General features: G+C 37.9%; 1 protein-coding gene across 6 annotated transcripts in view; it reads right to left on the bottom strand.

Annotated features, from left to right (window-relative positions):
* Positions 1-1,223: 1,223 nt before the first annotated feature.
* rabgap1l (RAB GTPase activating protein 1-like) overlaps positions 1,224-14,982 on the bottom strand; it is a 111,247-nt gene continuing 97,488 nt past the window's right edge. For 2 of the 6 annotated variants that reach the window (XM_066646986.1, XM_066646987.1), the window contains exons 20-26: positions 10,504-10,596; positions 7,222-7,332; positions 6,363-6,467; positions 5,906-5,989; positions 5,603-5,674; positions 5,168-5,365; positions 1,224-3,553 (exon numbers count right to left, since the gene is read on the bottom strand). In XM_066646986.1, the coding sequence (XP_066503083.1) occupies positions 3,419-3,553; positions 5,168-5,365; positions 5,603-5,674; positions 5,906-5,989; positions 6,363-6,467; positions 7,222-7,332; positions 10,504-10,596 (798 nt within the window). In that variant the 3' untranslated portion in view covers positions 1,224-3,418. Of the gene's footprint in view, positions 3,554-5,167; positions 5,366-5,602; positions 5,675-5,905; positions 5,990-6,362; positions 6,468-7,221; positions 7,333-9,537; positions 10,409-10,503; positions 10,597-14,982 lie in introns of those variants that run through there. The other 4 variants (XM_066646988.1, XM_066646991.1, XM_066646989.1 and 1 more) reach the window with 3 other exon arrangements.

The following is a 14,982-nucleotide window of genomic DNA, read 5'->3' as shown; positions in this document are numbered from 1 at the left end:
TTTTTATGTAAAAAGAGTGAAATATCCTAATTGAACCATTGCTTTGAACCATTACCGGTTAGAGGTAAGGAACATCACTGCACTAGATATTGATAGAATAATTAGTAATGGAGTTAATAATGAAACATTCACACTGCTGGTTAGGATTTTTTTGGTTTCAGACATCTTTTGGATAATTAAACATGCACCGGGTCAAATAGACCCGCGAACATCATTGCTGTTCCTGAAAAACGAACATAACAGGAGGGTTAAATTGACGGAAAAACCCGATCTCGCTACGGAAATGCTTGAACGCAACCGTGTGACGTCACTGGTGGACAAGAGCCGAACAACGCCGCGGTAAAATACTGTTATGACAGTATCTAACTATCTAGCTAAATAACCGACATTATTCATGACAATAACCTAGCAATAAGCTAAACTCAAATGTAGAGGTACCGTTATTCTTGTAAATGTGATCGAAGTCGAACTCGAATTCACCCGACACTATAAACCTCCGTAATGCAGCTACGTAGCCGAGTATAATCTGAGCCACCGAGTTTAGCAAGTCAAGCTAACATTAACTAACACCAACTAAAACAGGCGAAGTGAGTGTCCTTACCCTGTTTACCTCCATGTTACAGAGGCTCTTGAACACCTTTCGTTGGTGTCCTTACATGCCCATATTGTTGGGAAAGCGCCAGTGAAATGAGCTACAGATAACGGAGTGAGAGGATGGTCCTTTCCAAAGTGCCCGTTTAAAGTTGACAAATTTAGTCCATTTTCTGGATATTTTGGGATCTTTGGGCCATTTGTGCACAGATGTCCCACTGTACATTGAATGATTGCAGCCAAAAACAACACACCTTTTCGTCATTTTGCATTAAATTAAGTGCAACTTCTAGAGTTGTTGTCCACCATCTACGTCACAGGCAAGACGCCTATTAGAGTTTCTGAACACCGTGAGGGGGGGGGGGGGACCAACGGTCTCTTATTCCTTCAATTAGTAAGAAATAACTTATTTTCTGACTATCAATATACTCAAGTTAGGACCTCAAATTTCACTATTTGTTTGACACTTTCATATAGCTGGTGCTTAGTCTTTAAATAAAATGAGGAAAAAAAATTTAGATTAAGGCAGTGACAATTGTTTACATTTTCCTAGGGGTTTGAACATGGGCAATGAGAAGACTGAACAAGTTCAGAGTGTAGAATTAAGAAATTGACTTAATGCAGAACACAAACTCATCTTTTCTGCTTTATTAAAGGTAAAAATTGACCAAATGCTGAAAATTGGTGGAAAGAGACAGGGGCTTCAGAAAAAGCCAGTAAAATATTTAGAGTAGCCATCTTCAGGTGGGTCAGTTTCTACATGTGTCTTAAGACAGCTGTGCATAAAACAGAAGAATGAGAGGAGGGGCGCTTACTAAAGTCAAAACAAAGAGGCATCTTTAAATGAGACATCTTGATCATGTGCATATCTCCTTTTTCCTCTGTGGTTCTAGTACGGTTAGAATTTCTGACACAGCTCATATTCATTTAAGGATAGTGCTCTTTCTTAAAAAAAAAAAACTATTTGTTGCATCTTCGCTTTTGCGTTTTAGGCTTAAGGGAGTAGCTGCGATAGTAGGCAGGAGGGGTTAGGAAAGCAGGTGATTTGTCAAAATACAAAAAGCTTAAGAATCACTGTTGTAGAGGGGTGTGTGTTAGGGGAAGCCCTGGTAATTCATGCAGTCACTTGTCCAGGATAGAAATGACCATGTGCAAATATATGTCCTATAGGTTCTTGAAGTTGAAATAATAGAAAAAAAGAACCAATATGTTTTCATTTTACAGAACCATAAATGTTTATTTCTCAAGTAATTGTCAAGATACCAACTGGACAGGAGAGTGCAAATGGTAATTTTTTTTATAATCCACAGACAAATCTGACAGGCCCAAAATAAATGTAACCTGTATCATCTGGCAACCAACCACAGTGGTACACAAAAGACTAGATTGCACTTTTATGTTAATATTAAACTGATGCTTGGCTGCACACAATTGTCAGAAATTACAAAATAGATAAGTACAGATTTCAACAACAGTATAAATGAACGATAAACTGGTATACACAATGAGGACGTTTTGTTAGTGTGCGTTAAGAGCCATGCAATTTAGAAATCAGAATGGCATCATAGTCATGGAAGGCTAGTGAGTCAAACATTGAGGTGTTGACAACAGTAGGTAACAAAAGAACATAAAACAACTTTGTTTTGACCCACAATTTAACTGCACGTTATTCTTTACAAGTAATGAATGTAAAACACTCTCGGCAAGACCTCTACACTCACTGAAAATTCACTGGTTATGTACAGCTCTATCACAGAGTTTCTACTGTCACAGGTAAAAGAAAAACCCTTAAAACATTTGCTATTTAAAACAGCCTATAGTGAGTTCTGCAAAAATTCTTGGCACATTTGTGACCCCTGATATGGGGATGCATTTCAAGCTGTGTGTAGATTTTAAATGGCATACATGGCACAGGGTCTGTGAAGCACTGTATACAGAAGAACCATGCAGCACTTTCTGGGCAGAAACTCAAACTCTGGACCTGTGTTCAGGAATCTCGAGAACCCTGCTCTTACAGGCTCTGTGGAAACGGTTGCATGGGTTTATGAACATAAGAACATTAAAACTGGAATGGAATGGTCAACTGGATTGAACAGTGTGCTTTCAGCTGTTAATATTTACAAAAGTAAACCTATATACACAAGATAAAAAAATTTAACATGTAGTTATACACAAAAAAATTATAGAAAAAAAAATCTGAATATTTTATTTGGAATGCAGTATCCCCTCTCAAATAATAAAAAAAGAACTCATTATACATGTGTACATAAATTAGGCATTGCTTATTCTTCTAGACTACAAAACGTGTTTTGTTATTAGCTTGATAGGTATTCCATCAAAAATCAGTAGCTAAATACCATGGCAAACTCGTGCTGCAGTACTTTTGCTTTCCACTAGACAGAGCTAATGCAACGATCGTGAAGCTGCCCATGCTTTTCTATGGCTACAGGCTGCGCTGTGCATAGTATTAATGATAGAAGACCATTTTAGGAAAACTACTTCTTGATCTGTTTTAAAACTTTAGTTTGCCATCTATTTTTAAAGACACCCTTCACATACAGAACGGTCAGAAAAGGAGAAAACTGCCCTCATTAATAAAGTAACCAAGTAAAGCAGTAGCAGCAGTGGACGTCCTATCACACCAGTGGTCTTTTAACCCGAGGAGAAGTGTCCAAACGGTCACTCTGCGCTACACTTGTGTTCCACTGTGAGAGGGAATACTGCATTGACTTTTTTGTGTTATTTACTAGTGTTTGGGGGCCTTGTCTCCAACACTGGGCAAGAAAAGGCTGCGCTCTCCACTCATTGGCTGAGACGTGCACCAGTTCTACTGGCCCTCTTTGGGTGAGGAGGGAGGCTGACTGCTGGCTGAAGTTTTGAGGGATCCCAGTGTTTTACTGAACCAGGAGTTTTTGGCAGCTTGGACTTCGTTCATCAGCACTCCTCTCTGATGTTCAAGCTCCTGAGGCGAAAGGAAAAAACATTCTCAATTATTTGATTTATTTATTTAATTAATTCTATGGCACATAACAGAAGAAGTGGGTATAATCACATAGTAACATCTTGTAGTAGAGGCTACAAACTCTATGGAACCCTATTGAGGGTATCAATAAGGAATTTTCTCACTCTGCCATGCTACAGAAACGGCTTCTACTCTTCTGGGTCATAGATTAGATGTGGAAAAATTCCTTTAAGATCAATGACATTCAGCCTTGAGAGAATTTGTGAGATCAGGTTTTGAATTTGGAGGGTTAGCTCTGGATCACAAAAGCCCCACCAACAACTCCTAAATGTACTAGAAGGAGCATCAGAGAGCACAGTTCTGCTGTTCTAGTCCACAGTTACACCTGTCTAGGCAATGCATGGCACTTAGGACAGTGATCTTAAATTCATGTACACCATGGTCTCATTTTATTAAACACTTTACACGAATAAATAGAGCTCTGTAAAGAATCTAAATTCCTTTACGTTTTAACATAAAGTGTAAGAAAAATTTTGAATCAGTGCTTTTTAAATCACTCTTTCTGTGTGTCCTCCATCATTTGTACAATGCTTGGTTTGTGAGAGCTGCCTGAGCCAATCACAAATTTTAAACCACTGAAGATTGTGTTTAAAAAAAAAAAAAAAAAAAAACAAGGATGTGAGCATGAGGACATGAGGCCTGCTACAAAATATGGAAAGTTGATACCAAAATCCCCCCAAACTCTAAAGGAAATATATTATGGGAATAATGGAGCATCTACTAGCCCAAAAATATAAAAGTCTGTTTTTATGGGCTGCCCGAATAAAAAAACATGGGATAAAAGGATTTATTCTGATTTTACCCTGCTTCTGATATCAAGTGCAGAGATTTTAGGGTTGAACCACCTCATCATCTGAGTATCTCCAATCACAGAGCTGGGCTTGTGTTAAATATGTCCCCCATAAAGATGGATGGATGGACAATTTATGTTTATTTTTCTGTTTCTGATTTTATGTTTACGTTTTCTGAAAACTGCCTGGATGCAATTTTAACTGAATACACTTTCTATCAATAAGTGTATTGTAAATGCAATAGGGGAAGACTTAAGAATTTTTTTCAAAGACTGGACCAGACCCGGGCGGCACGGTGGCGCAGCAGGTAGTGTCGCTGTCACACGGCTCCAGGGGCCTGGAGGTTGTGGATTCAATTCACGCTCCAGGTGACTGTCTGTGAGGAGTTGGTGTGTTCTCCCTGTGTCCGCGTGGGTTTCCTCCGGGTGCTCTGGTTTCCTCCCACGGTCCAAAAACACACGTTGGTAGGTGGATTGGCGACTCAAAATTTTCCGTAGGTGTGAGTGTGTGAGTGAATGTGCGTGTGTGTCTGTGTTGCCCTGTGAAGCACTGGTGCCCCCTCCAGGGTGTATTCCCACCTTGCGCCCAATGATTCCAGGTAGGCTCTGGAACCACAGCGAACCTGAACTGGATAAGCGTTTACAGATAATGAATGAATGGACCAGACCCTTGGGCTGTCTGATGCGCTCCTTCAGAAATCTGTAAACAATGATTTCTGAGTTTGGTGAGGTTAAAATTGTGTTTTTCTTTTTTAAGACCAGACCTGGATCCTGCATTTGGCCTCCACCAGCTGCAGTTTAGTCTGAGCCAGTTCCAGCTCCAGCTCTCGAAGCTGAGCCTTCAGAGAGTCCTTCTCTTCATCCACATCTGAGTCGCGGTTATCCTGCGTCACTGCAGGAATGTGCAGTGGTCCATCCTTACTGAACACCTCCCGACAGCGCTCACATGCCATCACTTTACTCTGGGAGCATACACCACAGGAAGATTGAATTAATATTACAAGCAAAGCTTACACAAACTGGCATTGTATCTCCTCCAAACAAATAATGAACCCCTTAAATTCTCAAATGTTTATTAAATTATTATTGAGTTACATTTATTTGGCACACTAGGAAACTAATCTGTACTGTAGTTACAAGAACTGACTTGTATGACCACATGTAGGGTATTAACTAACATAAAGAGTTAAATCACTTGCCTTGACTATATCCAGCTCCTCTTTGGTGGACGCCTGTTGCTTCTCTAGCCTGGTGCTCAGCTGAGAGCAAATCTGGGGCAGGAAAATAGACAGAAAATGACAGATTATCAGCATACAGCTCAGAGATCAGCTACTTTAGCCTTGAGGAAAATACAGTAGTAGCAATACATCAAAAGCTTTTATTCAAAGTCACTGTATGAAGGCTGTTTGGGAATGTTCGCTTCATGATCTTTAACACGGGCTGACTGGTAAACGCTATGAATTTACCCTCCGAGTTACTGCTCTGGAGACACTGTAACCTACCTGTTTATATTCAGCAATGATGGCTGTCGTCTTCTTAATCTCACTCTCTGCTTTCTCCAGCTCTCTTCTGAACACCTCTTTTAGCTGAACAATAACAGTATACAATCACTTAATGTGCATAAAAGCATACAGAATCTTACACTGCATGTTCACATATGTTAAAATTAGTTTGAAAGTGATGCATCATGAAATATCAGTCTATGACCCAGAGCATTATTTCTGGCCAAATAAATTAATATTATAATCCACTCTAACATTGCAAAAGCAACAAAATGATATTGTCATCCAAGACAAACACAACCAGTACTGCAACAGAAAACCTCAGGTAAAAACACACTGTACAAAATTCACAATAAATGTAGATGACGTGAACAACAAGTCCAGTATAAGTGTTAATCAGGCCCTGACAGTGTCCTGCTGCTTACTGAGAATTTAGCAGCGCATTGTTATTGCACACCTGAGCAGTCTCTTCCTCCTGTCTTCTCTTCTCCTCCTCCGTCTCTACCAGCCGCTGCTTGGTATTCAGCAGCTCTTTGTTCAGCACATCAGCCTTGTCCTCTGCCTACACACACATACACACAGTGCGTTCAGAATTCATGCTTTCAAAAGGTTTTAACAACACTACATTGTGCCACATTTTTAAAGCTACAGATATCTACAGGAATTTTTGCTGACAACCGATAACTTCTTTTCTTCCTTTTAAGAAAGGATTATTCCAATAAGCGTGAGTAATCACAACACTTACAGGGGTGAAACTTTCTAAAGCAGCATTTATGACAACTGACACACACACATACATACATACATACATACATACATATATATATATATATATATATATATATATATATATATATATATATGAATCAGAATCTGAAAAATCTACTTACTCTTTTTACTGAGTAACTATATATTTTTTATAGTGTGGATAAATACAAATAGTTTAACGTTACTTAGGTTCCATTAATGTTTTTTACAAAGAAATAGTGTTTTTCCTTCACCTGAAAAATATGACCATTTTGGAGATATATTTTGGCCCTACAGTAATGAAATGTTAATATATGTTTATTTCAGATATAAAGCCGACTCAAGTGTCACAAAGCCTTATATGAATTATACCAATGTCCTTAATGTGACACTTTTACTCTGCAGCTGAATATTTTTCAGTCGTGAAAGTTATTACTAAATAAATAGTAGTCATTACATGAATGTATATCAGATGTATATCAAATGACAGAAGTAATAGCTTCCACATAACTAGTGTTCCTTTTATGAACATGCCTGCAATGGAAATTGAAGAAAGGGAAGATGCAGACCTGGTCTAAGTCATTTCTCAGTGCAATCTTGCTGGTGACAAGCTCATGAGCCAGGTCATCATTCTCCTGCTCCAAACGCATGCTGGCTTCCTGGAGGCGTCGATTCTCCCTCTGCAGAGAGACACACACCACTAAGTCTTATTGCTCATCAATTTGACAGCATATGCTCCCCAGAGACACCATATAAACATGCTGGAACTCTGCTGATTAAACTCACTGGACCACGGTCAAGCTTCAAATCTACAGAAACAATAGACTGTTAGAAATTTCACAAAATGCTAGTGGGCACCAAATCCAGAGACCCCAGCGACAGAAGAAATGACTCAGCAGCTCATAAACAATGACCATTTGGGTTGAAAATGCTCACAAACACATTAACTTTCTGTTTCATGGCACGTGGTTCTAGCAAAGAAAGAGGCAGTGCTACCGGTGAGACGTCAGAGTTCTGATCATGTGTAACGAGAGGGCTGCACCCCTAAAGACACTCTCTATTTTACCTCATTTTCTTTTGGGTTACTTCAGTGCTACTCACCTGAGACAGGTCAGGTCAGGTCATTGTGGCATTAAAAATATTTTTAAAAATAAATTAACTGTAGAAAGAATTAAGAATTTAAAAATATATGGTATTTATATTAATTCTCCCAGAACAGGAATAATAAATGAAAACAGTTTAATACAAGCTAAATGTTTAATTATTGCACTGCTGACTTTACAAGAGGTTGGAACTTTAATTTCAATTTACACATTTAAATTAGATCTTAATCCATTCATTTTGCAAGCAATTAAAGCTCAGCATAAGGGCCTGTTTTTTTTTGCTCCTTTCACCTTTCAAATAAATCCATGAAAATTGGTTAAAGTGTTTCATAATTTGAAAATACTTGACCTTGCACCAACAAGTTTAAACAGCTGCGATAGATAACAGATACTGGCTGGACAAAGCTTGCTGAACTGGCTTTGCAAAAGCAAACAAACCAAACAGTAAATAAACACACACGTGCATAATCACCATCAGCTATGTCTTGGTGATTGCATGGTATGCAATTGATATACAACTGTCAGGTATTAAAACTACTGAAAACTACTCACCCTACAGAATAAGCTGAGTATCAACATGTCATATCTCTATCACTTAAGCAACTGAACACCACAGAGGAAACAAAAATCTCCCAATGGAGATGCATTATGTTGCTCTTTACTTCTCTACCTCACATCCAATATCGTATTAATCTAAGTAAATAGATTCATGAATCCTGTATACCATCTGATAATAAGAACTGAAATAAGTGCAATATAGTGAACACAAGCAGTGGCAGCATAGTGAACAGCCTCAGCTGGGGCTCTTGAGTGGCAAAGCACCCTAAGTCTTTTCTTTATAATGAGGAGATTGTGATCCCTGGTCATGCCTAAGCCATATGAAACTGGGACCCTAAAGAAGAAATCTGGATTCTGAATGACCCTCCCCCTTTCAAAACCCAAAAAAAAAAAAAAAAAAAAAAGCCAGCCTTGGACAAGCCTGAAAGCAGAATGTAGCAAACATCACTAGTGATCTAGAATCATGCAGAATATCACAGCATTGATACACAGTGTATTCAGCACTTTTAATTAATAAAGGATAAGAAAGAAAAACCCTAACGTCTGAAAAATACACACAATACATAAAGCGATTTACAATTATTGAACCCTTGCCAAAAACTATACAGAACTCTATATCAGCCAGCTCCATTTTTAGTAGGTCCTTGTCCAGTCATAGCATTGGAGATAAAGTGGCTAGATAAAGAATGCTTTAGTGACTTCTCAGTTTTAAATAGATATTATTCAACAATGTCATTTCAGGCTAAAAAGGTGTTTACAAATAAATTTGCATATAAGGCTCTTTGTTGCAAGGGCTCAATCATCTTCATGTTTTGTGATATTAAAACTCGGCCGTGTTGTTCTTTATTAGAACAGCTCCTACTCTGACCTGGCCCTCTATTTCAACAACTTCACTTAACGGAGAAGAGGAGCCTTTGTGGGACAGGACAAGTTTCTCCACCCCTCTTCATGCATTCACATGATACACGCACTGCTGGACCTTCTGCTTATCAGGAAAAGGAAAAGCGGTCATCTGATTCCCATTTCCACCCATTCTGTCCTTCTCCTTATGTTAAGCCCCAAGTGTTTCCTATATGGCAGTTGCTGTCACTGTCACATGGACAGAGCAGAAAGTGTGAGAGCGATAAAACCACCGTGAAAGAGAGATTACAGCACAGAGGCAAGCAGGCAAGTAGCTGTGTTAGTAGCGAGAGAGAACTGCAGCGTTTAAGGGCTTACCTTCTACCACTGTAGACTACCAGTGCGACACCACCATAGCCACAAGCATTAGAGAACACACCTCATCCTGCAGAAAACATCATGGCTTCCTCTCCACCCACATGCTGCTTTCTACCGCATCATTGGTTAGGTTGAGTGAGTGAACAACGCTCATTGGGTAAATGGGGTGAGTGAGCAAAGCTCATTTTTGTTAAAAGGAGTGAGTGTTACAGGAGGTAAACAGGAAGTCTTGGCACTGAAACCACAGAATGTCAAGCTTGTGTCCCAATGTCAGCAGGCTTGCCTGATTGTCACAGAAATCTAGTTTTTTGACTACAGTTTGTAATACATACTCACAGATTTTAAATATAAAAGGATTTATTATATATATATATAAAAAAGATGTCAAGCACAAGGGAAAAAATGCAAACGTAAAACATTCCAAAATATAAATAATAAAAAGTGTATTTTAATACATTTTAAAAATTCAGACTGATTGTCATTTAAAAAAAAAAAAAAAAAACAATTAACATGAATGTAAACATAAATCTCTTGTCAGAATTATTTCAGTTAGCTGCTCTTAGAAATGTTTCTTTTTAGCTTATTAGTGAACATCAGCATTCCTTAGGTAAAAAAAAAAATAAAAAAAATAAAAAAATCAAAAAGGTTCATTAAAAAAATTAATTAAATAAAACAACTGCTGCCAGTTTCATTTTAAAAGCCTCCAGCAAAACACTAAAAGGCTTTAAAAAAAACTAAAATAAAAAAAAACGAAATAAATATTTTATATATATATATAAAAACTGGAACAAACTGAGTAAGAGTCGTTTTCGCTCTCCTCTGAGAGCACGCCACATGCAGCCTGCTGAGTTCTCGCAGATCTCTACACGGTCTTGAACTGAGATGAGATGGAGGTGAAGGCAGGAGATGAGGATGAATGTGTGGAAGGTTGTGAAACAAAGCACTGCAAAAAACATGGTTGAGTTAACGTACCTGATATCTGTCTATGGGATCCTCCTGCTGTAGTTGGCTCTCTCGAAGTGTGTGGTACTCTTTCTCAAACTTCTTTAGCTTCTTAGTGGGCACCTAAAAAGGGTGAACAGAAAGTGTGTGTTAACACTAAGAGCTGATATATTGTGTTAAGAACAATGGCCACTACTAAGTGGTGGTAGCCTCTAATCCGACCTGACTGGTAAAGGTGACTGATATGGAGGAGTGAAACAAAATCAAAGTTTTCCCCCCTGGAAGATCACATAGCACAACCCACATCTCATTAAAGGTGTACTCCACCATATTTCCAAACAAAATATATGGTTCTTGTTATATTTTGATATATATCTTCCAGGGATCCTCATATTACATTTGCCTTGGTAAAAACATCTCAAGCATTTTGGGTTTTTTCGTGTTTCCAAAGTGCACATGTGTACATGCAAACATTCTGATTAACTGAAGCTTAACACATCAGGTGCTTCAGTAACTGTCTGACAAACTAAAACCAGTTAAGATCCAGTCAGAATGAAGAATGTACTACAGCATTAAAGTCGATGTTCATGACTGTAATCAAAAACACTTTATAAAAATAAAAAGGTGTTTCCTCTCCATTTGCTAGCTCTCCAGTCTGTCTGAGCACAGGGCACAGAGCTCTAATACAAATCCCTGGTGTCAGTCACAAAAATGGCAATGGGTCATCAACACTTTGAAAATCATGAAAAGAGATGACAATATTGCTTTTTTCCCCCCATATGTGGCTTATTTTTGCTGTTTAAGATTTTTAATGTAGGAACCAACTTTAAATTCAGGAGACTGCTACCTGCACAAAACTAAACAGAGTGAAAGCGCTACAAACATAAATATCTCGAGTTACAAATGAGTTTCTGTGGCAAGTCAAACAGTAAAAAATAACTTTCAGACAAATTAAACTTCAGTCACTTACAAACAACAGTTGTTTCTCTCCTCAAACCCTGTTCACCTTAAAATACATAGAGCTTCTGAACGTAAACAAAGCAGAGAGAACTACAGTTCCATGATCATAGACGTTCCCTTTAAGGCACATCTCTATTCTAATTTTGGAAGTGGGCTGTTTGTGTAGTTTGCCAAATGAACTAGAGTGAAAGTGACACACATTCTAGATCAAGCCCCAAGTGTGTGTATAGGAAAGAATATTTTAGAACAGCGAAGATGGGAAAAAGAGATACTGGAGAGAAAACATTGCAGAATTACAGGAATGGAGAAAATACTCAAACAGGAAAAGAACATTGTAAGGAGATATGAAAGAAGAGAATGTTCTAGAAGGGTGTGAATAGAACAGCGTGGAAGTGGGCATTCAACAACAGTGTGAATGTGGAAGACATTTCTAGAACAATATGACCAGAGAAAGTGTCTTAGGAAGACTTCATTGAAGAATGATATGAAGAGTGGAGTACATTTAAAGAACAGTGCCAGCATTGGCAAATATTTTAATGAAGTGCTAATATAGATACACACTGTCTATACAAAATGTGTGAGAAAATGTGAAACGAATGAGGAAAAATACAGTAAATGTGTGTGAATGAGGCAGAATAGTCTTGAACAGTGTTAATAGGAGCATTCTTATACAATGTAAATGAAGGTGAACATTCTAGAGGCATGGAAAACCAAACCAATACTTGGATTTGTTTGGGTTTATTGTTGACCTCTGAGTGGATGTTCCCTATGATTTGGTCTGTGGTGTTCTTGGGGATACAGTGGAGTGTGTTGCTATGACAGCAGGAGATATGCTGGTTTGCCTGCTGGAGTTATGATAGCATATAACAAGGGTGTAACTGATCACTGGAGACCATCCCACAGGAGAGCAGAGCTTACCTGCAACCTTGAGTAACATTATTTGCATTGCAACACTGCCATTAAAGCCAAGTAAATCTGTTCAAGCACAGTATAAACACATCCTTATCCACAGAACAGCTTTGCAGTTTTCAGTTACCCACAGTTAACTAGTTTTTTTTTTATTTATTTATTTTTTTTTAACTATTCCTGTCTCGCTGCGCTCCAGCCATTTATCTGTTGAATTCCATCAGCCAGGACTGAAGACTGAAGGACTGAAGAGATTAAAAAGATTTTAGATGGTAACAATAAATACTGGACATCCTTGTTTATATTTATGCATATATTTACATGTAAAGTATGATTTAATAAATATACACATGAATAGCTTCATATAACATTTCTGCACGGTCAAACAAGGTCATCTTTGATATAGGTGAAATTATTATGGCTTTAATTAATATTAAGTCATGATCCTCAACCAATTAAAGGATCTGAAATTGCTCAAATAAAGCCACCCCTCTCTGTTCCAAGCCTGATATCTACATACATATACATACATAATCTAACAAAACATAATATAAAGTGGCAGCAAACAGACAGGAGCCTTGCAGATGGTGTCTTCCTTTTAATGTAAGTTTTTAGACTTCCAAATCTAATCAGATATATTCAGGGCTGATTTACTGTTTCTTAATTCACTCATTTATGGTGGTGACACCATTATGTATTTTTTCCTTTTTCAAATATTATTTTAGTGTCCCAATAATTTGCTTATCTCACCTTGAACTGTGTGATTATTGTTGTGGTTTACTAAACCTCCATTGCATCAGAAAGACTGTAGGAACCTTCCCCTTTCTGCACAAGCTCCCAGCAGAGTGCAGAGAGCCAGTAATAACAGAGACTAACAAGTGCTCTTGGGAAAACCACTCACCTGGCCTGTTTTTGTACAGTGATTTTTGTAGTTGTGAAACCAACACTGATGAGACCTAGCATAACTTGTGTGCAGTGGACTTTCGCAAAAACAGAACAAGATTTTGTAAAAGTGACAAGGGCAGAAGCTGCAGAGGTTTGCAATAGAGTGCGGTAAAATGCTCATAAATGCAAAAAAAAAGTCCTAACACCATCTTTAAAAATTATGCCACATCACTCTACTGCATTTTCTTGCCAAATACTCCAAGTCTGTCCAGTGGGCCCCTGCCCCCTGACTATTTTTTTGTTATTAAAAAAAATAAAGAGAGAAAGAAAAAAGGACAAAAACAGGACAGAACTAGAGAGAGAAATTAGGAAAGCAGAAAGAGATCAAATAAAGACTGACAGCACAAGACATGACTATGATAGGAGTGTGTGTGTGATTGAGAGAGAGAGAGAGAGAGAGAGAGAGAGAGAGAAAAAAAATAGGATTTTAAATGAGAAAGAATGAGTGGAGGTCAGTTGTAAAGATAAGAAGAAGGCCATCATGGTTGGATAAATTATTAGAACACTGAGTTCTCTCTGTGGGACAGACCATGTTATTCACTGAGCTGCCACCTTATACGAGCTTTCCTTTTTGGTTGCACAGGAGAACTCATCCTTTCATTCCACAATGGATTCTACAAAGATCTCACACAGATATAAACATGTGCAAGAAAAGTGTGGCAAACACTGGAGGCTGATGTCAGTAGAGGGTACTATTGTGCCTCTGTATACACCCACAATACAAAAAAGAGTCACAGGTACTTGACTCCCTTTGTGGAAAGAAACACCCCCTATGGCACTTTCCAGTCAAATAACACTTGCAGCAAACCACTGTTTTCCATGACTATTGTCAGAACCCAAAGACAGAGTCACAGTCTCATTGTGACATTATTAAACGTAAAGGTTATGCTAGCTTATCTTTCAGGGCACATATCAAGATCTTTAAATATTTTAAAGCATCCATTACCTCACAGTACATCATTTTGCAGCTTGAAAGCTAATCGTTTTTGTATAATCGTGAATTTATAAGTAAACTCATGAGCTGCTAATTATTGCTAAGCTTAAAACAAGAGCTCCAGTCACATGAGAATTGTGTGTCAATGCTGACATATGTTTCATATAATTTTTTCTATGTACCTAATGTACGTACAGTGTAAAAGAATAATAAAACTTTTGTGTTTCCACTCTAAATGGTCATAAGCTACATATCACAGATTTTACAGACAATGATTATCTGGAGATTAAATACAAGATATAAACGTGCATCTCTAAGGACAGAGTACAAGGAAAACGTGTTAAAGTTTTAAAAACTTGGAGTTATTAAAAGATTTATTATTAAAAGCTTTAGAGAAAATGCTTTCAACTTTGAGACAATATATTTCAGCCCTTGCTTTAGATCAGGAACATTCCACAGGTGCTTTTTTTTTTTTGCCCATGCTTCCACCGTTAGAGGAGAAATAAATTCAAAATCATACACTACTACTGACATTGTGTCCAATACGGATAAAGTTTTAAAGCTACTATCTGCTGATAACATTAAATTTAATTCTATTGAGCATCTTCACCTAAAACTCCAGAGCTTCACTATAAAACAACCAGGTTCTGATTACAAAACAACAGAATTCAGCACACACAGTTCTCATCGGAGAGGAGACCAAACTTGTAATAGAGAAAATCAGGAAGTCACTTAATTTAATTTAATTATGAGATGTTTTTCTG

Source organism: Hoplias malabaricus, chromosome 16 (assembly GCF_029633855.1).
Source record: "Hoplias malabaricus isolate fHopMal1 chromosome 16, fHopMal1.hap1, whole genome shotgun sequence".
Lineage (NCBI taxonomy): Eukaryota > Metazoa > Chordata > Actinopteri > Characiformes > Erythrinidae > Hoplias > Hoplias malabaricus.
Note: the sequence above shows the minus strand (reverse complement) of the source record. Positions and strands in the feature narration are given on the sequence as shown.